This window comes from Mytilus trossulus, chromosome 9 (assembly GCF_036588685.1).
Source record: "Mytilus trossulus isolate FHL-02 chromosome 9, PNRI_Mtr1.1.1.hap1, whole genome shotgun sequence".
NCBI classification, from domain to species: Eukaryota; Metazoa; Mollusca; class Bivalvia; order Mytilida; family Mytilidae; genus Mytilus; species Mytilus trossulus.
In genome coordinates this window covers 24,578,603-24,599,373 of record NC_086381.1, presented here as the reverse complement: position 1 = coordinate 24,599,373, position 20,771 = coordinate 24,578,603, and the positions used below count along the sequence as shown (strand labels likewise).

The following is a 20,771-nucleotide window of genomic DNA, read 5'->3' as shown; positions in this document are numbered from 1 at the left end:
TTGAAATATAATTACCTTTCTGTGTGTAATTGCGTGAATTGATTTTCTCTCGCTCGCTCTTGCTCACTTGATGAATATGCATTCGTGGTATTCATCCGCAACAACAATTTTTTCGGTATATCATTGATATTAAAGACCAAACAGCCTATTGTTTATGCGCATCGGCTAACGCAACTTGGTAGTGACATAAAAGCTCTATGACGTTGTTTCTACCCATGAAAAAACGTCGAATTGTTGTACGTCCTATTTCGCGTTTTCACGGATTCCAACATGGTGTACGCTATGTAGGTACGCTACGTCTCCCAAGAAAAGAGGAACTATTATGCGTCGCGCTACTTTAATATCATAATACACAAATGGACACATAAGATACTACACTATACTTAACCTTCGTTCTAAAAAAAAATAATAAAATATAAATTTTGATCTCAACTTTTTGAATTTGCACCGTTCTGTCCCGCTTCAGGTTAAAGTTTTTGGTAATAGTTTTTGATCAAGGTAGTTTTTGACGAAGTTGAAGTCCTATGAACTTAAAACTTAGTAAACATGCTCCTTATGCAATGATCCTTCTAATTTAGGTGTTGATTTTTCAAAAATTTAAAAATTGAGTTTTCACAAGGTTAGGCCGATAATCAATTATTCCTAAAAGTTTTGACATACTGGCAACATATGCATGTAACTGATGTCTGGATGATTCTTGTAAACAAAAATCCGATCTTGCAATGAAGTTAAAATTTATTTATACTGCTTATTTGACAAAATCTTATAGTAAAAATAAAATGATGACAAGAGGTCATTTGTTTCATTTCAGATTGTCTTTAAGAGAAATGAAAAACATAATATCGTCTAATCTCACTGAAGCTTACAGCTAATTTCCTAATGCCTGTAGATCAACACTTTGTTTTGTCTGCTTGCTTTGTCTGTATATTTTGATAACGTATACACAGGTTTACATACCTATATATAGCTGTCAATCTTAATTTCAGAGCTTGAGTAAATATTCAAACAAAGCAAGAAAGCCAACCAAAGTTTTACCCTACATGCATTAGGAAATTAGCTGTAAGGCAAAAAATATTAATAAAACTAATACTACTCAGCGAATGTGAATGTGAATTAAAATCAAAATTTTCAGTGTTTAAAACTAAACTGTTGTAAATTAAACTTATGACAAAAACAATTGCCCCAACAATAATATCTTACATAAAATCGCTCCCTTTCATTAGCTACAACTGTGACCAGAAAGATTGAAAAAAAAAATCTATTTTAATTCCGGCAACAACTTTTTCTTTGTTTTAATTTCCAAAATGAGAAATTTAGATTTATTATATTTTATCCTGTTGGGGAAATCTTACTTTGTAGTTTTCAACGGAAAACTATTTCTAAATTAATTTTTGAATCAATAACTTTTTGTATTTTATATTTACTGTCTCGTTTATTACACATGAGGTAGCAATAAAAAGATTGTATTTTTAGATAGATGTATAATGTTTTAGAATCAAAACTTTCATTCCTATATTATATCTATAACTTTAATTTCCTTATATCTTAAATATTCAAAAATAATGAATTCACAAACTTGATGCAATTATTTCTAAACGTTCGTCTTAGTCGGGAAAAATAATAATGTATAATAATTGTTTATCCGTTTTTTAACAGTACCGAATGAGATCGTTACGGCAAACTTCTGAAATTGACGCGAAAAAGAAACAAGCACATATAGTCTGGTATAGTCAAATACTCTCTAAGTTAACCAGTCCCATTTTTCATTTCTTTTTTCTTATTTTCAATAATTCGGCGTATGTGGGACAGAGGACAAAAACAGACTTTCAACACAAAAGCGGCGTAAAAGGTTATTTCAAACAATTGTCAATTCCGACGGATGGTGTTTCTGAAGGTTTATATTGTGCGGGAACATCATGATAAAGATCTGAAACTGATACATGCTTAATCTCTAGTATTACCGGACAATAAAGTAGGTGAATACAGTTGTTACTCTTGGAAATTTAAATGTTGGTTTCAAACGTCCAATTTGCGATATCTTTTTTCAAATAGTGCGCCAGCAAGGAAAATTTGTACGATGACGTCAGATGCAATGTTTTGAAGAAAGACAACTCTTTTCTTCAAAACGAACGAGAAAAAAACATAAAAAATACTCAGAACTTTTTTGAAAGGTCGGTGACATACATTTTTTTTTGGTTTATTTCGAAGAGTACATTTGGCACTTCCCTTCTTTAAATGTTTATAAAGAAATCACTGGTAGATATTTTTCAATACTAAAAACGTTTTTCAGTTTTACGTTTAATTTTTGGCGGGAATGGAATAAATCATATTTTTAAAGATCAAATCAATATGAGCCTTAAACTCTTGAACCTGTATTTGAAAGATACAAATCTACTGTTTAACGTGAAACAAGAATTATGCTTGTAGGTTTGATATAAAGCATTTTTTAAGAGTTTAGATAAAAAGCAAATATTATGTTAATATTTGGGAAAACAGGAAACTGAGGTTGCTATAGTGACAAAACTAAGTCGGTGACCCCCAATTTTTTTCATCATATTTTGTTCCTCAAATCATGAAATACCTTCACACCAAATTTTAAGGAAAAATCACTGGTGGAAAAGAATAGGCTGTTTGGTCTTTAAAGATCGTTTGATTAATATACGAATATTTCTAATGACAAAACATTTTCATATTATTAATTTGCATTTAAAAAAATCAAAAAAATCTTAGTATCCATTGAAAACATGAATTTTAAAGAAGCGACAAGGAATTTTGTTCTGCACTATTGTCCGCGGGTTCATACGGTTAATTTCCCAACACGAATTATATATGCATTTCTTTGATCTTTGAAGATCTATCATTCATTCCAGTCACGTCTCAGTCCTTACAGCTGAACGGACGTGCTGGGTCAGCTCTCCTTTACCCGCTATCTTCGATGAGGGTTTACAGTTAGATATCAACGACTTACTACTTAAGATGACAGAAACCAATCCATGCCGTACAGATAGACGTAGTAGTTGGCGTACCCGCGTTAACATGCCTCCAAAACCATTGTATATTATGGGGAGTGTCATGCCGATTAACGTCCGAGGGCTGTATCCTAGGCTGTTGGGTGATACGACCTACATTTCACTGCCTCACGGCTTTGGTCCTGATAATGCTTCCTGTCATCTTTTGAACTACGTCCGAGATCATCTACCAGTACTCCATCATCGAGGTTAGCGGGCTGCCAAGCTGACCAAACTGGCCCTGAAAGCAGCCGTTGTGAAGAAGTAAAATCCAAAATAGTCAACAAACCAAAAACAACTCACCAAAACCAAGATGGCGGCCTCCATTCGGCGTCCTTTGCTACCCGTTCCTGACCCACGGCACAAAATATTTAAATGCTCACCAATCGTCTTCGGGCACCGAGCCGACCGTGCGAGGGCTGAAAAGCCAGTCAAGGTCGTTAAACACTTCCATATATGAAGATCTATGAAAAGTAGGCGATGGCAATACACCCGAGGCCCCTCAGGGGCCTCTGATGTAAAAAGAAATATCTATGGAAAGCCAAAAAAAGAATAAATATATTGTGAAAACCTACGGGAGACCGCTCAGATGACAGTTAGACCCCTGGTGTTTCAATACTCCAAATGTAACGATATTATAGACTCTGTAGTATATAAAATTGGGGGGTAGAGATTAACGTGACTATAAGGATCTTGAATTATGGGTATTGAAAATACATAAATGGGCAACTTTGAACCTCTGTGGTGGCCAGACGGGCCCGGATCCCAGAAAAATATTTAAGTGGGTAATAGCTTGAGTTAACCGGTTCGGAACTTTGCCGTAGGGATATGCCGAAGAGTACCGAATGTGTAGTTGATATGAAAAATACGTAAATGGGCAACTTTGAACCTCTGTGGTGGCCAGACGGGCCCGGATCCCAGAAAAATATTTACGTGGGTAATAGCTTGGGTAGCACTCCACAGTTAAAAAATAAAATTAAAAATGAGCCCCAAAATGTTTTATCATCTCCTATTCCTGGATTTCTAATACATTAACCTAACTGTTTGTGTTGTACATGTGCATATGTATGTAATCAGTATCTTCCATAGATTCAATTTTCCAAAGTTAAAAGGGTGAAAATTAATTCCTTTTATGTGTATCCATGGCAACATTCAGCATTTATTTACCATAAAATATTGCAAAAAGGGGGGTGAACATGTCATATATCCCCCAAAATTTGGATCAAACTAGAATTTCAATGCCTTTGAGTGATACCTTTTTAGAAACTGTTTTCTTAAATCTTCCTAATAATCAAATAAAAAATGGGTGTCTTTCGCCTCCTTTTTTCGTTAAATCCAATCACAAAGTTTGTGCGATAAAAAGTTGGAAAAAAACATTACAATAATTGCCGGACCAATGCATGGTATGGACATGCAAATACGGACTGTCATACAGAAAACAGCCTATATTACATACATTACATAACCTTGATGTTCATATAAACCCAATACAAAGGCTATTTTAATACTCAGCTATCCAAAAATGAATTTTATTGCACACTAGCTCTCATATTTAAAAAATCCACAGGGGCCAAAATGCGAAACTACACACCTAACTGTGGAGTGCTACCTTGGGTTAATACCTTTAAAATAAGCTAGGTCCGGTTCGGAACTTTGCCGTAGGGATATGCCGAAGAGTACCGAATGTGTAGTTGATATGAAAAATACGTAAATGGGCAACTTTGAACCTCTGTGGTGGCCAGACGGGCCCAGATCCCAGAAAAATATTTAAGTGGGTAATAGCTTGGGTTAATACCTTTAAAATGAGCTAGGTCCGGTTCGGAACTTTGCCGTAGGGATATGACGAAGAGTACCGAATGTGTAGTTGATATGAAAAATACGTAAATGGGCAACTTTGAACCTCTGTGGTGGCCAGACGGGCCTGGATCCCAGAAAAATATTTAAGTGGGTAATAGCTTGGGTTAATACCTTTAAAATGAGCTAGTTCCGGTTCGGAACTTTGCCGTAGGTTTATGCCGAAGAGTACCGAATGTGTAGTTGATATGAAAAATATGTAAATGAGCAACTTTGAACCTCTGTGGTGGCCAGACGGGCCCGGATCCCAGAAAAATATTTAAGTGGGTAGTAGCTTGGGTTAATACCTTTAAAATGAGCTAGGTCCGGTTCGGAACTTTGCCGTCGGGATATGACGAAGAGTACTGAATGTGTAGTTGATATGAAAAATACGTAAATGGGCAACTTTGAACCTCTGTGGTGGCCAGACAGGCACGGATCCCAGAAAAAATATTTCAGCAGGTAATAGACCGGGTCAATACCTTATTAATGGGATAGGTCTTGATAGAAATTTTTCCGTAGTGATATCCTGTGAAATACTTAATGTGATGTTGGTAAGGACAGTACTTTTAGGGGAAACATTGGTCCCTCATAACAAGAAATATGTCACGGTCAAAGATGCATTGCAAGCGTTCATCACACCATCATGGATTGCTTCAAAGCTATGAACAGATAAAGGTGCTGAAATTTGCAGCAAAGAGGCTGAAGAGTTTCGTCAGAAACACAACATTGAACTGTACTCTACCGAGAATGTAGAAAAAACAAGTTTCTTTGAATGTTGGATGAGAACAATGAACACTATCTTTTTTAAATACTTTTGGCTTATTCTACGCGTACTAACATCGATGTGTTGAATAATCTCGTTCATCAGTACAACACCTCCAAACATAGATCCATTAAGATGACTTCTTTTAATGCTAGTTAAACTGAACATGAACACAAAGTGTGCGGAACTTTTATGGTAATCTTCTTCCATTAAAACAGGGTAAATTTAAAGTAGTCAATACAGTTTGAAATACTTTAAAGAAAAGCGTGTTTAAAAAGGAATACATCCCTAGGTGGACCGAGGAAGTCCTAACTTTGTCCCACGTATAGAACACTCAAATCCAAACGTATCGTACCATGGATTTTAATGAAGTCTACGTAAAAGGGTCCTTTTATGAACCTTAACTTCAGAAAAACGAACCAAGGGTGGTTTGAAATACATCTTTCTTCAATGGAAAATGTACCCTCAGTCCTTTTATTCTTGTATTTAACAATCAGATTTGCAGTAACAACCTTTTAGCAAGTATAGCCTTTGGCAATTTGCACAAGATCATAAAGGCTATTTTCCCTATGCGAGTAATATGGTAAAGGCTTAAACATCCGGCACGGGACATTTGCGCTTTTTCATAGGACATTTGCGCTTTTTTTTGTGGACACTTGCGCTTCAAAACATAGGACATTTGCGCTTTTTTAAAATGGACATTTGCGCTTTTCACATAGGACATTTGCGCTTTTTTTATATATATATCTATGACTTCCCTTTTCTTTTATCCGGGCTTGGGACCGGCAGGTTTGACCGGGCAGAGTTAAAGTCATTCTTTATGGTTAAAAGTTTAAAAATCATTTCATAGCACAAACATGTCATATTGTTGATATTTGTTTAAAAGTTTATGTACAGCTAAAAGTACACATTCTTATGAAATAAAACCATGCATGTACTGTCATCACAATTACAGGTCAGTTGTATTCAGATATTCGAAGCCCAATGAGTGAACAAATCTTGCTCTTGTTATCTGTCCTGATTGGTACTTAAATAAATGATCGAGTTTCTACTTCTCAATTCTTGTTTGGGGAGCCTGTTCATTAATGTACCTAATCATAAACATTTTTTTCCTTTACTAGTCTCTATAACTTTAAACTCCATGTTCAAGACTGTGTAAATGTGAACTAACTATAATGACAAATATAAGTTATTTTTTTTAACTTAATGATTACTTCTCATTAAGATTACAGGTAGACCACTTTAGGTCAAAAGCGCAAATGTCCGGTCAATTTAATACAGGTGAATCAAAATTAAAAGCGCAAGTGTCCATAGTATTTGAAGCGCAAATGTCCTATCGTTTTACAGGTAAAAAAGCGCAAACGTCCTGTGCCCTAAACATCTGGGTTATATCTTTACCAGGTGAAAAACCACCTAGGGTTTTGATCTCACACCAGCTTGTTTCAATAAATCACACATCATCAGACTCTGTAGATCTTCCTTGTTTTAATCTTAAGCTTCCATTGACAATGGACGTTCCAAGAGTGCACAATGTTTTTACGTGTCAAGTTTTTAATCTAATGTACCAAAAGTTTTTGTTGCAGAATGGTCTTAAACCTATCTACCTTTTTCTCAAGTTCTTTAATGGTTGTTATAAAATCTTTCTCTAGTCGTTTTATATCCGTCTCCAATAGGTTACACTGGGATTGTAATTTATTTCTCAATTTCCATAGAATCCAGATGTGTCTGTCAAGTGTTGTAGCAGATCTTGATTTAAAGAAATTTACCATTACGTAGGGAGGGAAGGAAGTTTTATAATCGGGTTGTTGTCTCTTTGGCACATTCCCCATTTTCATTCTCAACTTTATTTGCTAGTTGTCGTCCTATGGGTTACATGTCCCATAACGGTAGGATTTAAAGGTTTGGAAGGTAGGGTATCCCGCATTAACAAACTTATCAAATATGGAAAGTTTTCACTGTTCTCTACAATTTCCCGTTGAGAGTGGCTTGTTTGGAAGTAGAATGGTGTGTACACGTAACACTTATTTTAAGTTTTCGAGCCTCCAAACGGGCACGAAATTGCAATCATTTTTCAATATCAATTATATTATTTTAACATATGATAAATGTTGTTGTTCCTTATATAAAAATATTTTTTAGAGGTTTGATGAATCCAGGATTTGTTACTTCTATCACCACACGTCTTTTAGGTATTCTTTTTCAATTTGAAAATGTCCATGTGCCAGTGTTCTGATACCATCTTTTAAAATGTAACGTGTGACATCTTGTGTGTTAGTTTCTTAAGTCACCACGTTTTTAAGGTAACTGCGAATGACGTTCATTTTTCTATGACAACATTGATAGGTCATAACACGTCTGGTAATCGTTACACGGAATATTCACGGAATTTTCTGTCGATTGACCTGTTTGGTTTTTCCTTCAGCTTTCCTTGTGTTTTAACCATCATTCATTCGATATTAAAACATCTTGCACGAAGCCCTACAATCTCAGCAATCATTTGACCACCAAATGTATCTTCAAACACACCAATCACTATTTTCTGACGTTGTTTGGAATTCAACGATAGGTTGTCCGTACAATAGTTAAGTGTGTCAAACTTGTTTTGAATTTGAGAGATCATGTCTTTAGAAAGTCGTCAATTTGAATGTAATAGACTAAATTATCAGTGTCGGTAAACAGTAGTCGAACGTTGTTCCCGAAGGTTTCATAATGAATGTCGTACATTGAAATCTTTGAAATGTCTAAGATGCATGCTCCCAAATACACAGGCTTGTCAAATTTGAGTTCGGTTTTCTTCATGTGTACGATTGTTTTTCGGTAGTCACTTATTTTATATTCATCCGTAAAAGTATGTTAACCATGGTATTTCCACTTTGTTCCTCAGTCTGAAAAAAAATGTTTTTTTCGACACGGTGCGAGTGGTGGTTATGGTTATAAGGTTTATATTCAGGTAAATGCAAATTTCAAGCCTACATGATTGTTTAAATTTTAACACATGATACACGTTTGTTAATACCAACACATTGGAATAACTCTGTTTCAAATTTCTATTATAAAGAACATACTTTACACCTTTGTCGGATTTCAATATGGTACCAACTTATGAAACTTGTTCATTTCTGTTTTCATGTAAAAACGATAAATCGTTAAGCTTATCGTAAAGGTCGACTGAGTAACCAAATCCCATTCAATTATGTACCCAACCTCATCCTCCTCTTTCCACATGTCAATGACTTCAAAGTCGTCGACCAATTCAAAAAACCTTATTGGCTACGGTTCTGACATGGCCAACACATACTCATAGTTAGTACTACTAATTAAGTATTCCAAAAAAGTCATTGGGAAGGTTGTGGAGGTTCGCATTCACTCATGTATTTGTTGTTGGCCACCCAATGTCGATGGCTTATTTGAGCACAGTCCCCTCTCGTGTTGCTTATTCAAACAGAAGTAACATGTCTGGGCCGTGAAACAATTGTGATCTAACTTTGCTTATATTTAACGCCGAATCGTAAGCTATCCCTGATGACGTGTAATAAAGAAATACGTCAAGGCCCGTAAGCTTTTAAACAAATGACACTAGTTTTCCAATATATCATCCAATTGCACAACGTCTCCTTTCAAGTACATATCATGGTAGTCTTGTAACGTTTGACAATTAAATCTAGTTAACACATGTTTTGCTTGAGCATAGTCAGCCACACTAATGTGTTCATTGTTAAGTCGGTTGTAAAACTGGTTAGCAGATGGTACTTGTATGTTCTGCTTCTTATGAGGACCCTTCATGAAATCGTAAGGGTACACACTTTTGTTATCATTCATTCATAATGCTCCTAAAACAAGACTTCAATACCTTACATTGGTTCAGCTTTAAATGGCTAAATATATAAAATAACATAAACATACACTAATCAATGAATAGAATGTCTTACTCATCAACTTTCTTAGAAAGACTAATAGATATAGGAAGATGTGGTGTGAGTGCCAATGAGACAACTCTCCATCCAAATAACAATTTAAAAAGTAAACCATTATAGGTTAAAGTACGGCCTTCAACACGGAGCCTTGGCTCACACCGAACAACAAGCTATAAAGGGTCCCAAAATTACTGGTGTAAAACCATTCAAACGGGAAAACCAACGGTCTATGTTCTCTTCGTCGGTATTTGGAATGCAGTTCACTTCAAAAACAGTAAACCCTAATGCCTTTACGAACAAGTAGGCGTCATACATTGTTAAGTAGTGAAATATAATGGAAACATAGGTAAGTAAGTTTAAGTTACATTAATTATCTTTGCTGCATCACGATACTTACGATCAAGTAGTCGCGAGCACGCACTTTGCCTTCCCCGAATTCATCATCGCACATGTGACAACATGAACACTCTTTAAAACATTGGGGATCTTCTTCAGTCATCACCAGGTCTTTTTATCCATGTACATGTCTGCAATATCCTACATCTCCTTTTCCTTACAAGCCACACATAAAAAACCATGTCACCCCCTGGGTACACTTTTGTTTCTTTGTATTTTCCAACATCATACCTGACGCGGTAGTGAAAAACCTGAAGTTGTATTTTGTTGGTAAGCATTCGTGAAAGCTTTTGACCTGTCAGGTTGGCATGTGTCTATATGTTATAAGTAACATTAAACGTCAGTATAATTAACATAAGGAAATCGCATTTTACGTTTACAGTTGTATATCTTATAAAGGTATCTTCTTCAGGTATCTTGATTTTCACTCCAGCCCTCTAATCCCAATACTATAAATTTTCGTGTAAAATGTCTTCTCTCAAACAGTGCTTCTTACACTTTCGACAAAAATAACTTTAACATTGTAGATGACACTTGGGCTCTGAACAAATGTGATAAAACTTTTTTTTATCTAGCAGTAATGTTGTTTAGTTACATGTCTGCGTGGGTTCTGTCCTTTCCACTGTTCTTTGAAATATTTCTCGGGTTCTTAATTTTTTTAATCGTTGTTGTTTATTTCAACACCATCATACCACAACACGTTAATAGAAAAGCTAGTTCTAGTATTTAGCCTTTAAAATTGGTCAATGTGTTTCAAACACATGGGGGAAACTAAACCCTTCTGGTTCAACTCATTTTCACGGGTTGTTTTTTTTTGGCACACTTTGTGTGTACTTTTCTGATTCACCTCTTTATGTGTACTTTTGATAATACAGCTCACGTTAATAATGGCCTTCTTTTGTGCTAGTTTTACTGAAAGGCGAATGTAAGATTTACCCTTCAGGGGTACAATTTATCCATATGAAGGTGTAATTCTACAATATGTCTTAACGGTCACCCCCCTTCAATCACGCATGCAATATGCTATACTTTCATAACTTTTAACGTTAGTTCAGTGTCTTAGTTGGTTGATTCTGTAAAAATAACTTCAGTTGACCTAAAAAATGGAACTACTTTCACCTGTTGCGGGGTTGGTTTTTGCCAACTCTACTCGAAGCATATACTGTACCTTCGATGCCTTCTTCACTTTTGTGCTTCTGACATTTTACTAATCAAATGTATGCAAAGCACGTCGACTTGCCTAAAAATGGTCCAATGGCCACTGTGGTAATTTTCTACCATCTTTCACCTTAATAACAGATTCCTTTTCTATGTCTTGTTGAAGTCGTATTTCCTAAATCTAGATGTATAAGGTATACCACGTTTTTTTTTCTAGTAGTATAAACTCATTTTTAGGAAACACTTATGTAGGGGTTCACACATGATGCGTTATGACTCCAATAAGCTTTACCAGCACTTCCTTTGGTTTTCTACTTTATCCTTTAAACCCAAAATCCTTTGCCAAGATGGTACCCGTTTTAAGTAGTAAACTTATAACCTGTAGGGTATCACTATGGGACGTTGGGAATGCTTTCTGGTGAATACCTACTCCGGAAAATATTTGATTCCTTTATATTATTTTCATGCAAAATGTGAATAGTCTACCCAACTCAAGGTGGTTTTTGAAAAGTTCCTCTTATACATATTCCTGCAAATATCGAAATGTTCAGAATTGTATTTTTTTTAAATGATTGTACCTTTTTGACTTGGTATTCAAACAGTCTGGAGAGTACTCGCTGTCATACCCAATATATTGCATCATTTTTCTAAAAACTTTGCTTATTTCTTTAACTCAACATACACTTACATATTCTTTACAGAAAAAAATTCAATTGTAAATTCTCTTGAAAGGGTTTTATGAAAATATGACTGTTTTATTACCTAGGTATGACATCAGTTTTACTCGGGATTTTGTCATTTTAGGTATTTTTTATATCCTGTATTGATGCAATAAACTTACAGAACGTAGTGTAAATCAACAGCAGTCAGAATGTAACGTTGAATATTAACCCTGAAGTTTAAAGTAGCATCTCAGAAAACTTCTCAGATTAACAACACATTCGGTACTTCTCGGCATATTTCTACGGCAATGTTCCGATCCAGACCTAGCTCATTTCAATGGTATTGACCTGGACTACTCTTTGCTTAAATATGTATTTTGGATCCGGGCACGTCGGCCATCGTAAGGATTCAAAGTTGTGTTTTAACGTACTTTTCATTTCCACCACACAATCGGTACTTTTCGGCATATCCCTACGGCAAAGTTCCGAACCGGACCTAGCTCATTTTAAAGGTATTGACCCAGGCTATTCCCAACTTGAATATTTTTCTGGGATCCGGGCCCGTCTAGCCACAACAGAAGTTCAAAGTTGCCCTTATGGCAAATTTTCTTTATTAATCACACACTCGGTACATTTCGGCATATCCCTACGGCAAAGTTCCGAACCGGACCTAGCTCATTTTAAAGGTATTGACCCAGGCTATTCCCAACTTGAATATTTTTTCTGGGATCCGGGCCCGTCTAGCCACCACAGAGGTTCAAAGTTGCCCATTTACGTATTTTCCATACCAAACACACACTCGGTACAGTTCGGCATATACTTACGGCAAAGTTCCGAACCGGACCTAACTCATTTTAAAGGTATTGACCCAGGCTATTCCCCACTTAAATATATTTCTGGGATCCGGGCCCGTCTAGCCACAACAGAAGTTCAAAGTTGCCCTTATGGCAAATTTTCATTATTAATCACACACTCGCTACATTTCGGCATATCCCTACGGCAAAGTTCCGAACCGGACCTAGCTCATTTTAAAGGTATTGACCCAGGCTATTCCCAACTTGAATATTTTTCTGGGATCCGGGCACGTCTAGCCACCACAGAGGTTCAAAATCGCCCGGGTTTAACTTATTTATGCAGTCCTCGGTAGGTTTTCACTATACATTTCTGTTTTTGTATTTTTGGCTTTCCATACATATTTATTATTTTTATTTTTAAATGTTTCTGGAGTGATGGTTTTTGTTTTTGTTTGTTATATAATATATTAAATTACATCATTGATGTCAATTTATTGATAAAAATCTATATAAAATAAAGACAAATATGCAACTTATATAATGGTTTATATTCGAGGACAACGAAAATTTACGACAGCTTGAAGGGGTCATAAAACGATTTCCGGCGTAGCCTTCCCTCATGCTTTTTTATGATTTTCAACTAAATTTGAACATTAATTTTAACCGACTGCTAGCAGCCGGTTGGATATTGAATATCAATTATCGAATAACAAATAACGAACATATTTTAAACGGAATGAAATGATTTTAGAACCAGTACAAGCCGTGAAATTGTCGATTTCCGTGTTAGATTGCATTTAACTAATATTTAGCGATTTTTGGAACGTTTGAGTCTCATTCAGTTTTTTGGTTTTTAGACATATCACCCAAATTGGCTGCTGGTAAAAAGTGGCTGCTATCTTGATTGGCCGATAAAAGTGGCTGCCAGCTTGAGTCTAGTTATCTTTCACGATCCTTTTCACGATCTTCAAAAATACGGTACATGATCTATCACGATCCAAAAAATCCATTTTAGTGTAAATAGTTCTTTATTTACCAAGTTTCATATTATGTTTATACAAAATAACTATAAGAACCATTTGATTAATTCAAATAGAATGCCTTTATTCGTATTAAAGTAGGTTGTCTAGTCGAATTTGTGAAAAAATCATGTTTGTTTACATTTTTTGTGTCATTGAAATGTCGAGAAGCAATCTGCCTTTTGTTGTTTTGTAATAACCATGTACTTTTAAAACTGGATATTCTGACATACTGATCATAATGTTGAACCATTTTGACAGACAGTTTTATTTTGTCGTAAATTTGTCTGTGTAATTAATTTAATTAGAATATGTATTGACCTTTCATATGTCTTCTCGATTAAATGTCTTTCACGATCCGTTACCAGAACTTTCACGATCGTCGCTCAATACTTGACCGCCGTTAGATATTCTTTCACGCTCATTTCTCTCGATAAACCGAATGACACCCGTGTTTTTGAGAACACGAAAGAGGCTCTTTGTTGATAGTTTCTCGTTACTCGTTTTTTTTTTATATATAGATAAGGCCGTTGGTTTTCCTGTTTGAATTGTATAAATCATTTTGGCGTTCTTTGTATCTTGTTGATGAGCCAAGTCTCCGTGTTGAAGGCCATACTTTGACCTACAACTGTTTACTTTTTACACATTTTGACTTGGATAGAGTTTTTTTCTCATTGGCACTAATATATCACATCTTCATATTTTATTTTATTCAATATTCAAATTCCATGTGAGTGAAAAATATACAGGAGGTATTGATCCTACAAGAGACATGTATGTCTCTGATCCTACCGTGTTGAATGTATGAGCGCCTGAAAATTCCCGCCATTTGGTTGACATTAACATTTGATAAGACTGTATGCATAACCATCTTTAGTTTGGTCCTCGGTCGAGTCAAATCAGATACTAAAATATGCATTTCCTTTTCTCCGTTGAGCAATGCAAACTTAATTCTTTGTAAGTTTAGTAAAATTTCACATTCTATCAAAATATGATTTCGCCCTGAATACACATTTACTTTCAGCCCTATTATAAATTAAGAACGAGAACCTGTTATGAAAGGAATATCGTCCTTTCTTAAAGGTTACCAATTAAACACTGCAGTAAAATCATAAAATGTAATTCATATACTTTAAGATACTAACATTGATTTTGTTTTTGAAACATAACTGAATACATAACTTTTCTTGTTCAATTATGAGTACGCATGCTCCTAAATCCTGTCGATACTGTTTCCATTTAGTTGGCCTTGTACAAGATTATTCGCTTTTTCGGACTATTTATGACGACATTAAATCTGTTGGATGAGAACTGATGGATACTTTTAGTGCCGCAGAACACGATTCATTTATTTATTGTAATTGACTTTGAACCAGCGTTGCGCAACTCCGAGTACCGGCTTGTATTTGTGCATTGTGTCTATTATTTTTATTTTAAATATCAAATTAAGCAGATGTGGTATGATGGCTCATGGGACAACACTGCACATAGGCAAAATAACGAGTAATTTAAAACTGAGGGTCACCGTACTTCAACAATGAACAATACTCATACCGAATAGCACGCTATATTAGTTTCTCGTTTGAGTTGTTTTACATTGTCATTTCAGGGTCTTTTATGGCTGACTATGCGGTATGTGCTCTGCTCATTGTTGAAGGCCACCAATAGTTGTTAATTTCTGTTTAATTTTGGTCTCTAGTAGAGAGTTGTCTCAATGGCAATCATACCACATCTTCTTTTTTTATAAAAAATTCCCCGAAGTAACAATTCAAAAGACAAAAATACAATTCTTTTTTTTCGCGTTCTTCATACTATTACATTGAGCCAAGCTATTTGCAACTGATATGTACAGTTTGTAACGGTACACCACTATGCAGTCTCACAACATCAAATTGCTATATGTTTCTGTAAACTTAATAAATAACTTAAAATGCAATTAATTGATTGTTAAATTGTTGGCGATTACTGTCACGTGTAGAGTTCGAACTAACAGCAAATAAACTACTTTTGTCGTTTTTTTTGTCACTTTCAATAAAAAAAACAATATCAATATCAAAAAGTACACATCCAACAGATTTAGTGTAAGACGACATAAACAAGTTGATGGATAAACATAAAGTGGTGAGAACTTTTAAGGTAGATTGATGGTATACCGCCATCTTGGATTGTACAATCACAGTACAAAATCGGTCTAGTTATTTGCCCAAATCAGCAAATTTGGAAACATCTTTGCAATTTTATGGTTAGACTGTTTATTTATATGAAAAAAACTTGTTAATTTATTGTATTATCCAATATATTTTAACAAATACCAACCTTTTTGTTTTTTAAAATCATTTTTTGCAAATGAGTCATTTAAGGGGAGATAACTCTTTTAGTACAAAATTTATACTACGCTAATAGGGAAATTTTTATTTTTACTTGTGGCAAGAAAACAAGTTCGGTGACACCATGTTTTCTTTTTATTTTCTTAAAGGGTATTACGAAACCTATCTTCTCACAATTTATTTCAAAATTCTATCTCATAGAACTTTTTTTATGCACTCTTATGTGTTTTTCCATGAACAAACTAACCAAATTTAGGCAATTTTCAACGACTCAAAGCTTGAAAAAAAGGACGGTGACCCATACTTTTTATTATATTTTTGAACAAAGCATAGTAAAATCTTCATTTCGGCAAATTATAAGAAAATTTTGTCTCAAAAAACATTTACATATGATCTTCCATAAATACAGTACATATTAAAATAAGTTTCAGTGTATACAAAACATGCACAATCAATGACAGTGTCGATAACAAGTATATTCAAAGATCTTAAGTTACGACAGTGTAACATTGATAACCTTATTAGAGAAAGCTTATTAGTTTACATGGATCTTATCAAAATTTACTGGCTCTATTATTACCTATATACACATTATAAATAAATAAAATGAATAACTTAAATACATTTTTTTATTTCGTAAAAACATGAACACGCTGCGAACCTTTACCTCTATAGTGTTGTTTCCAATTTGTAGTTAAATATGGATATCTTATCTTGCCATACCATCGGTCAGCGTTAAATCTAAGGTATTCATGATCATAATTATATTGCACACCTATAGTTAATGAGCCTCCAGGTTTGGTTACACACCAGGATCGTGCTATGGCAATAATATCGCCCCAGGGATTCAAAGCGTCCCCATATCTCCCTAATCCCGAGTGTTCTATAGAACTGAAAGTAACAATGGCATCAAAAGTACCCAAAGTATTGTTTAGATAACGCATACGAAAATCTAACGGAACAATAGTTTTCACTTTTGGATGTTCTGATTTGATACTGCCATACTCTAATGTGAAGACTTCACGCGCACCTGCTTCTAATACGCATGCCTCAACCCATGGATTTTCGGAACCTATCACCATAACTCTACCATCAACAATACCAGGCGCATGTTTCAAAGCATCCCTAAGAGCATTTGTTTCTCCAGCACCATAATTCCCGCGTAATTTACCTTTCTTTGCACTGATTATCCAGTCTTCAATACCTTTCTCTGTCCAAACAGGTGATCTTGCTGTTTTACCTAAATACTGACTATCAAAATACCAATACTTCACTGGAATACGATTGTTCATAAGTATACTCAATCATTAGATGTTTAGGAATCGACTTTGGTGCATGTGGTAGCTCATGACCACGGTCAACATACTCGTTTCTGAATATCGCTTGACAGTTAATATCTGCATTGACATGATCAAAATATGGTCCTGGTGATCCTTTTCTTGACGTATCACACAACTGACCACAGTCTCTACGAATTACTTCCAAAGGGTCAGTAGGGGATATATTTAGTGGTAATTTCGGCGTACTCTTGGTAGTAGCAGTCTTACGGTTTCCAAAAACGTTCAAAACAACTGTTGTTTTATCACTAACTGTTTGAAGAACATTGTTTGGAATTAAAATCCATGCAATAATTATAACTAATGACACAGCACTAATGGCATATTTCCTCTTCAACTCCATGTTTTAGTCAGTTAAGCAAATACTAGGGTTGTCGTTTGATTATTGCCTTTACAATTAAATATATGTATTAAACAATTTATTTCACTTGACTGGGCGGAGTTTCACCAGTTCGCTCATAACAAACCAGTCCATCTATGAATAGGTGTTTTAGGATAAACTCATTAATGAAATGAAATGTCCAGTTATTCATTTGTAAATTACTTTGATAACACTGATGTATAACGGTAATCATCCTTGTCACACACATCTTCAAATAGACTGTCCTTATGCAAATTAAAACGTGAGCTCCGCCCAGTCAGTTTAAATAACATTGGTAATATAATCAATGTTTTATATAGAATATCCAGCATGTTACTATATAAAATATACAGTATATTACAACTCTATTATCGATCGCTGTATAGTTATTTTTAGTATCTATGGAAACAATCTATAAAAATAAATAATATGATATATAGTATTGAACTTCCAGCCAATTGATTATCTGCATATCAATGAATAAATTATTCATACAGATAGATTAATTGTTGGTCAATCTATTCATAAAAAAAAACAATATTATACTTGTAAATAAAAAAGCATATATATGTTTTAAACAAAATGAGATGTTTGATTTTTGAACTCATTCAAAGGCTACAACATCTTCACTTTTTTGCAATTTAGCACACACTTCATACAAGAAAAACGTCCGGTCAGAATGCCAATGGGGACGTTAAATCCGATGCCTCGTGTAAAAAGAGTGCAACGCTCTCTGCACGTTAAGAAGCATTGCAACAATTCATTGATGTGTCCTGTTGCAAGGCAAAATATATGTCCCTATCCAATATACCCTCTGGCAGTCCAAATTGATCAGCCCTTTTTCCGGATGGCCTCTATTTCTAAACCTACATATTGTATTTCTGTTTACTTGTTCTCGTCCTGAATGTGCATGAAATATTTGCCTCTGAACGTTTAACCACTAACAATCAATCAATCAATCATACAGGAACAATTAACGAAACGAACAGGATTTGGCGATATATCGTAAACGAACAGGATTTGGCGATATATCGTAAACGAACAGGATTTGGCGATATATCGTAAACGAACAGGATTTGGCGATATATCGTAAACGAACAGGATTTGGCGATATATCGTAAACGTACGTTCATGTGACTAAAAACAAAATGATTAAAGTAAAACAATATTCAAAAGAATTTCTTGATGTTGTGTTTATTAGAAATTGAGAAAAAAAAACATACTGAACATGTAGAATAGCTTAAAACTTTAGACTTGCGTTGTATGCCATCAATTTTTCACACTTTTGAAAATCATTTTATTCATAGAAGTTTTGTTCTTGAAAGCAACTTTAGTGTTAATGAAAAATAAACCTCAAGTTATATCTTTATCACAAAAGTTATACTTTATCAAAATAGTAACAGGTTTCACCATCTATCAAAAATGTTTTAAATGAAATTGTGAATGGAAATTGGGAATGTGTCAAAGAGACAACAACCTGATCATAGAAAAGATAACAGCAGAAGTTCACTTACAGGTCCTCAATGTAGCGAGATATTCCCGCACCCTGAAGAGTCCTAAACCCTTTCTGTATGATATCTTAGAGATTGAATTTTATATATAGTGTTTCAGAAATAATCACATTATGTTTTTAGCTAGTAATATTAATAGCCTAAATTTTAAAATTTCAAAATGCAACATGTTTTAATGACCAATGTACATAAAGTTGATTTCATTGAGTAATTGTGTTATATTGCATATCAATAATTGAAATCCTTCAAGGTCTTCTATACATCATTCAAAAGTTCGATGTTATGTATTTGCCGATTTCTTGCAGTAACGTAAACATACCAAATAACAAATAATTCACATAATGCATTTAGATTGATCAACAACGAAGTTGAAGAGTTATAGTTTAATTATAGAGTTATTGCAAGTAAAGAGGTCAAGCTGTTACTATGCTTTATTTAACACTTTACATTATAAGCCATATCTTGCTTATTCGATCGAATACATTAATGGTCACTTGATAGTAAATTCATTGACATATCAAATCATTAATATCATGAATAACAAATTTTCGATGATATATATTGGGGTTGAGGCAAATAAACTTGTTTCACTTATCTCCCATATCAAATATTTATGTATATAAAGAAGACACAAGTTGTCTCCCTTATTTCATGTCTTTTTCAACATTTATTATATTGAGACATTAATGTTCAAAATGTTAAGATTGATTTTTTCGATCGCCACTGAAAATTCTTATTAATATTTAAACTAAATGTGCATCTGGCGTACCAAATTAAAAGCCCAAGTAACGGGTCTAAAAGCACAGACACTCCTCTCAGAAAAAATATCCTAAATACCTTTATATAACACTATGAAGGTGTATACGAAAACAAATTTTGACACGAGTGGGGTTGCAAAATCACTGCGTAAAATGGCTGAAATATGTAATCATATAACTTATATTTGAAAAGGGGAATAGTGCCTAGTGGCGACAGCCCTCGCCGATTGAAATTTTTCAAAAATATAAAAAAAACATGAGATGGGAAATGGTTTGAATAGCCACTAGCCTTGTGTAGATCTAGATAAATGTTTTGTAAAGCAGATGTGATCTGATCAAATATATGTGTGAGCGAAGGGTGGCGTCACTATTTTTCTTCACAGAAAACAGTCCGAAATTATGCATAAATCTGCTAAAAATCAGACATTGGTCAGACAAGAGCCTGTTTCTTCTGCATGTAACAGATGGAAGATTGTGAGTTTGGAGACATAAAAATACAGCATATACCACAAGGAAAATCAAAGCAACTGTACCTTACGGTGGAGGCTCTGTGATGGTATTAAGATTTATCTCTCATGACTGCAAATTATACTTGGTCACTCTTCGAGGAAACCTTAGTTGTGATCAATACATCAGAGACGTTCTTCGGCCAGTATTTGTATCTCATTTTGATAACCACCCATTAGCTGCAAAACGTGTTCTTATGGATGACAACGCTAGGCCGAATCGTTCAAGGGCGGTTACCGCATTTCTGCAAGACGAAGCAGTAACTGCACTTCCAAAGCCTAGCATGAGCTCGGATTTAAATCCCAAAGAGCATATTTGGTACACGTTATGCCGTCGGGTACAGGGAACTGATTCACCTGTACAAAATTTACGTCGTTTGGAAACAGCGTTGCACTGAGAATGGCGGCATATATCACATCA

The 20,771-nt window shown here is 34.8% G+C and overlaps 2 protein-coding genes across 2 annotated transcripts in view; both read right to left on the bottom strand.

The window, feature by feature from the left end:
- The window catches only part of LOC134685363 (uncharacterized), a 76,364-nt gene that overhangs the window by 17,637 nt on the left and 37,956 nt on the right, over positions 1 to 20,771 (bottom strand). The gene's annotated exons all lie outside the window — the stretch shown is intronic.
- Positions 16,507 to 17,557, bottom strand: LOC134684409 (uncharacterized). The gene is made up of 2 exons (XM_063543693.1): positions 17,338 to 17,557; positions 16,507 to 17,150 (listed from the first exon to the last, which is right to left on the bottom strand). Exons 1-2 carry the CDS (start codon positions 17,555 to 17,557, stop codon positions 16,507 to 16,509), a joined length of 864 nt encoding a protein of 287 aa, XP_063399763.1.

Coding starts and splice junctions, on each gene's coding strand:
- LOC134684409 (XM_063543693.1), bottom strand. CDS start 17,557: ATGGAGTTGAAGAGGAAATATGCCATTAGTGCTGTGTCATTAGTTATA. Junction 17,151..17,337: donor AGTAATTCGTAGAGACTGTG/GTCAGTTGTGTG, acceptor ATCGTATTCCAG/TGAAGTATTGGTATTTTGAT.